The 6,463-nt window shown below is 40.8% G+C and overlaps 1 protein-coding gene across 1 annotated transcript; it reads right to left on the bottom strand.

Annotated features, from left to right (window-relative positions):
* Positions 1 to 1,580: 1,580 nt before the first annotated feature.
* Positions 1,581 to 3,939, bottom strand: LOC139941315 (uncharacterized). Its single transcript, XM_071937748.1, has one exon. The coding sequence runs from the start codon at positions 3,450 to 3,452 to the stop codon at positions 2,715 to 2,717; it is 738 nt and encodes a 245-aa protein (XP_071793849.1). The 5' UTR covers positions 3,453 to 3,939; the 3' UTR covers positions 1,581 to 2,714.
* Between the last annotated feature and the right edge of the window lie 2,524 nt (positions 3,940 to 6,463).

Here is a 6,463-nt window from a genome sequence, read left to right as displayed (position 1 = left end):
CATGGATATAAATGGATTCAGACATCTTTGAAATTCATCAGCATAATGGAGAGGATAGCCGCATCCTCCACTGTTCAACGTTTGATGATCTTAGAGTTTGATTATTTTCCCACTACACTTATCGATTTTGTTGTTGTACCTGGCTTGCACAATAATGAGGAAACATTATTGGGCTTACGGTCACGATCACGGAATCATGACATTTGAAACAAGTCCTTAAAGGCAGTGGACACTATTGGTAATTATCAAAGACTAGTCTTCACAGTTGGTGTATCTCAACATACGCTTAACATAACAAACCTGTGAAAATTTGAGCTCTTGGTCGCCGAAGCTGCGAGATATAATGCACGAAAAACACCTTGTCACACGAAGTTGTGTGCTTTCAGATGCTTGATTTCGAGACCTCAAATTCTAAATCTGAGGTCTCGAAATCAAATTCGTTGAAAATTACTTCTTTAACTACGTCACTTCAGAGGGAGCTGTTTCTCACAATGTTTTATATTATAACACCCCTTGCAAGTATTGTGCCTGCTCATTGGTTTAGAGCGCGTCACATGACATGTCTTAGTTTTGCTAGACGACGGCCGTGTGATAGAGCGTCGGTTTGCCATGCGCTAGTCCGAAGACTAGCACATGGCGCCGTGCGCTAGTCCGACAGACTAGCACACGGCGTGCATTACCCAGACGTCCGTTGCGTGTACGAGGATGATAAATTAATAGTCTGTAACCATTTCAGATTGTCCGACACTACATGCAACACAGTAGGTAAAAGTGTTTGCGTAGGTAAAAGTGTTTAATCTGTGTTCGCGTCGTCCGTGGATTGTAGCATTCAGGTCTGTAACTTAATAATAATAATACAGGTTTTAGAAATGTTTGGGGTGTTATAAAACAAATATTGACTGCTTTTACTCGTGCAATGGTTAAAAACTATGACTCCCTCGGTGATCCCCGGAGCGTTCTATTTTCCCTCGGCTTCGCCTCGGGAAAATAGAACGCTCCGTGGATCACCTCGGGAGTCATAGTTTTAACCATAGCACTCGAAGCAGTCAATATTTGTATACTATCAACCTCTCCCCATCCTTTACTCATAATCAAGTAAGGTATTAAGATAATACTATTTTTAGTAATTACTTATAGTGTCCACTTCAGTCATGTTTTAACGTACTGCTGTAAAACAACATAATGGGAACATGTTCAGACAATTTCCCCTTGAATCTTCAGGCGTGTGGTAAATTACACCGGCAGACGAAATTGCATGTGACAAGTTTGGCTTTATAAGTATGCACTTAAAAGTAATAAATTCAATTTTCCATTTTTGCCAAAGACTTTATTACCGGTAATAAAATGAGGCTGCGCAGTGTAGCGTGTCATTTATCTCTAATATATAATACAAGTGACATCAATTGACCAATAAAAAAGTCCAAGTGAACTTGGAGCGTACCTGACGACTGTTCATTTGACAACGGCCACAATTACTTCGTAGTTTATTTAATCATTGTCGTATAGTTTGTATTAATTCCAACAGAGTAAGCTTCAAGAAACAAAACCAAACACTCTGTGAAGTCTTCAGCTTGAAAGGACCTAACATTATTGTATTTTTTATTTTTTTACGTAAAGTATCGCTGACAATTATTAGAACGTGAAAACACAATTTAGCTCTCAAAAACAGAGAATTAATACACCGAACTCAACTCAAACGTTCTGACCGTGTTTTGTTTCCAGCGTCTGTTCAATTAATGACAACATTTCATGGCTTTGATACCTATGAAGCCCAATAAAAAGATACAATCTGACAGTGTTGTTATAAGATTTGACTTACATTTAATGTGAATTCAGGCAGGAATTACAGACCATCCATTTACATGACTTTGCAACATCCCCGTGTGCTCATCAGGAGCAAAAATGATTGAGAAAACCATGAAATACTTTTTCTCTATAACAAATGATTTATTTTGTGCACCTTTAACCGAAATAACCCAGCTGTTTTGTGTATCCGCATGATCACGTACAGTCTCAGCTGGTAAAAATAACCTTTGAGCAAACAATCTATGTTTCCGTTCTCTGGGGTAAAATACTGTACAAAATCAATCACCTCAACTGGCACCTAAGTCATTTACCAAAACAGCAGAATTAGCTCCGAATGCCGTTGGCTTCGTCTGAAGCAATTGAAACCAAATGTCGATTGAATAGGAGGCGGACGCCAGACCACTAGGCATCATGCAGAGAGGGCGTTAGGACAAGGCGCCTGTGAAGCTAAAACATGGGCCCAGTGGTATACTGGACACTATTGGTAATTATTAGCGTGCCAACTTACTTGGAAACGAGCAATGGAGAGTGTTGATAGTATAAAATATTGTGAGAAACGGCTCCCTCGCTGAGGGAAGAATCGCATTTTTGAGAAAAGGGTAATTTCTTACTCAAATAATAAAATACTTCAGGCCTGACGCCTTTTATTATGCATCTGAAAGCACACAAAATTTCTTTCGTTATTTTTCTTGCAAATTCAACGACAAATTGAGCCAAAATTTTCACAGGTTTGTTATTTTATGCATGGGGTACACCAAGTGAGAATACCGGTCTTTTACAATTACCAAACGTGCCCAGTGCCTTTAAAAGAATAGAAAGAAAAAGTACAAGTCATATGGCCAATGCCATTAACTGTGTATATTGCAAATGCCCGCCCCAGTAGAAAAAAAAATATGACTCTGAAGTTTTTATGGCAGCTTTCTCCCGCGGTTTATGGTGCCGTTTTGAGCATGATGCTGTGGCACTTCGTAATAATTCTTCACTGCACTCTGCGCCCATTCAACAACTTTCTCAAACAGTGTACAACAATTCGTCCATAACGTCTCCCACAAATCGATGAATCTGAACAGAAATCCATATTTTTCCATCAATTCATGCTGCTGGATTTGCTTGCACATCTCGACCATGAGGAGATCGGCAGTGACCACGTCCTTGGAGAGATCAGCGGGGGATTCACCGGCTAGAGTCCTCACGAAGAGGTCAGCACCGAAGATGATCAACAGGCTCACGATGTTCCGGAGACCGTAGGCAGCCGCGGTGTGTAACGGGGCGTAGCCGTTTGAATCCTGGACGTTAGCGTCAGACCCGCGCGTTAACAGCAATTTCACGGTGTCCAAGTTGCGATTCAGAACCGCTTGGTGGAGAGCTGTCAACCCGATATGATTTCGGGCATTCATGTCGATCTGGGCCCCGTGTGTGCTGAGGATCTTATCAAGTTCAAAGTTGTCCTGTTGTTGGACGGCAGACTGGAAGCGAACATCGAGAGAGAATGTAATATGGCGGCATGCAACGAGCAGTGGCTCGTCATCTTCTTCCAGGTCGAATGAAGGGCTCGGGTACGTTCGATATCGCACCCTACGCCGTCGAAGTGCCCTCTCTTTATAATCTTTAGCACCAGACATACTCAGTGACGATTTCAATTCCATGTCAAATTTACATCATAAATGAAGGAATTTCCACCGTACAAAATTACAATTCCTTCTTAGCGTTGAATTGGCACATAATCCACTGCTGCGCATTGAATTTCCTCACTGAGACAACAGCCGTTGATTTCCTCATTTTGTTTCAGAACGCAAGCAACTTTGACATTTTAAGTAAATTGTCATCATGCATCGTATGTCCCTCAACAAAGTGTATTCACATGGTGACTCGTACATGGGCATCACTTTCCTCCAACAAAACGCCACCAAGATCCGTGTAATGTAAATAGAACTTCATCCAGCACAACACTGCTACTGCACTAGCTCCCAAGTCGTCTTTCAATGCAGCTGGAACTCAAATCTCCCCAGCTCTATCCCTGGTGAACTTGATAACCTTACGCCGGTTCAATAGCTCATTCCCAAAGCCAATGGATTGAAGCGACAGTTATAGTGACTTGAGGCAGTCACTCTCTCCTTGCCTTTTTGTATGACCTTGCTACCGTACATGCCGCATACTGCTCAAGTCCCCATGGTCCTGCTCTCAAGTATACGTTGATATTATAAGTCCACATGAAAGGGCCCTCTATAAATGCGAAATGTCAATACAAACACTGGTATGCTTTCTGTATCTGGTGAAGAAAAAAGAAAACATCTTTCATAGTCAGCTCCTTTCGATGTTTGCATACAGTATTCCAGTGGGTTGCCACGAGCCCTTTCACGGTGTGTGATACACGACGATGCGCATGTAAATCTGCTGTCGCTGCTCTTAAAGGACGGGCCGTCCGGTCGCCCGGGTGAGCGATATAACGAATGCTTGGATCGCACTGCGGGCCTTGCCGGTGGGTGCAACTAATGACGAACACCAAATCCCGTGTTGATAACCGCCGTGTTCTTGTGATGACAATCTACATCACAACTAATTATAAAAAAACAGCTCGTCAGAAAAACCTGTCTACCTCAGTTGACCTTGCCTTTTCAGCTATTATAAGGGCCACTTTATTAGCGTCAGTTTGAAAGAAAGAAAAAAAATCTCACGTGTAAATATCTGCTCATTATAATATAAATGTAACAAACAATTCATTGTCATTTTGCGCTTAACCCAAATTACACAATTGATTAGAAATGCAAGGGCACCAACATAATAGCCAGAAACTTTCATAAAAATAAAAAAATGTAGCTGTTATAAAGCGAGACTTAAAGGTACTGGACACTTGGGTAATTACTCCAAATAATTGTTGGCATAACATTTAACAACTTACTTGGTAACGAGCAATGGAGAGCTGTTGATAGGCCCCTAGTGTAAAACATTGTGACAATAGCTCCCTCTGAAGTAATGTAGTTTTTGAGAAAGGTAATTTCTTACTCAAATAATGAAATACTTCAGCTGAAGCCTTTTAGTATGCATTTGAAAGCTCATACAAGTAATGCAATGTTTTTTCGTCCATAGTTCTTTTGCAAATTCGATGTCAGTTAAAAACCCAATAAATTTTATTGATAAGAAATGCAAGGGCACCCGCATAATAATGATCATAAACTCTCCCGTAAAACTAAATAATGTAAAGCAAGACTTTAAACAACTATACGAGGTAACAGCTGGAGCTGCCGACCGACCGCCAAGAGTGTGCCGTCTCCTACGACCAGAACCCGGGGGACATGGTTCGCAACCGCACCGCTCCATCACTCTTCCTACACACGTCTCTCCGATGACATCCAAGTGCAAGCCAGCGTGCTTTCAAGTGATCAATATAAACGTGTGCTTCTTGTCTAGGTGTTCTTTCGCGCTTTTTTTATTCTCCCCCCTCGGCTGGAACACAAGTGGGTCTTGAATATTAGAGACCTGGCAGAAAATAAATTTGAAACAGGTAGCTGCTTGTGCATGGCTTTATTATGTATAGGTCTACATGCTGTGTGGGCATTGCCATAATAATAATGTTAGTGTATTAAAGGGTGCTGGAAAGAAGACTAAGGCTATGGCCATTTAACACTACCACTTTGCTCCTGCTGTCGCCGTTTTTAAATAAAATTATCTGGAATGTGAGAAACAAACTTGCTTAAAGGCATTGTATACCTTTGCAGGTCACTTGTAACCGTTCGATTGTTTTAATTATAATATAAATGTAGTTGTAAACACACCCCGTGAAAGAAAATTTCATTTCAAAAGTGGCGGCATTTTTTAGTCGCCGATCAAAGACGAATACAGACCCTTTAAAAACACACAATAATGACTTTGGAATTCCTCTAAAGTGTTTTGGTTTGCATGTTATTTTAATTTATGTATTTTAGTTCGTCAGGGGTGATGATCTCATTAAAATGAGATTTAAGGATGCCAAATTGAGACAGTCAAATTGACATGGAATTTGACGTCTCATTAATAACTATGTGTTCTCCTGATTAGCGGCATGATCCGGTGAATTGTATACGCAAGGTGTTCCTGCCTCATAAGGAGTTCACTCAATCAAATCCTCCTACTTGCAGTAAATTTCATACATCACTACACTTCGACTGTGAACACTCTATCAAAAAGACTTTATAGAAAGTCTGTCTTCCATTTTGTTTGTAGTTGTGTTTCCAAAGCCCCATGTCGCTCTAATAACTCCCGGTTTGACTCGGACTCCAATTCCCGTTTGGCCTGACCCTTGTCTGAGTCATTTTGACCCAGAATCTGTTTCAAAATGACAAAGAAATGTTTCAAACTGACATAGAATCTGGCATTTTTTTGCCAATTTCTTGAAAGGTCAGGCTCAACGGGGCTCAGAATCCAGGTCAATTCATACAGTGTAGCCTTTTTAAAGGCAGTGGACACTATTGGTAATTACTCAAAATAATTATTAGCATAAAACCTTACTTGGTAACAAATAATGGGGAGCTGTTGATAGTATAAAACAGTGTGGGAAACGGCTCCCTCTAATGTGGAGTAGTTTTCGAGAAATAAGTAATTTTCCACAAATTTGATTTCGAGACCTCAAGTTTAGAATCTGAGGTCCCGAAAGCACACAACTTCGTGTGACAAGGTTTTT

This window comes from Asterias amurensis, chromosome 1 (assembly GCF_032118995.1).
Source record: "Asterias amurensis chromosome 1, ASM3211899v1".
Taxonomy (NCBI): Eukaryota; Metazoa; Echinodermata; class Asteroidea; order Forcipulatida; family Asteriidae; genus Asterias; species Asterias amurensis.
The sequence above is the reverse complement of the archived record's forward strand: the minus strand, read 5'-3'. Positions and strand labels throughout refer to the sequence as shown.

What these genes read in the sequence shown, in the direction of transcription:
- LOC139941315 (XM_071937748.1), bottom strand. Translation starts at nt 3,452, where the DNA reads ATGGAATTGAAATCGTCACTGAGTATGTCTGGTGCTAAAGATTATAAA.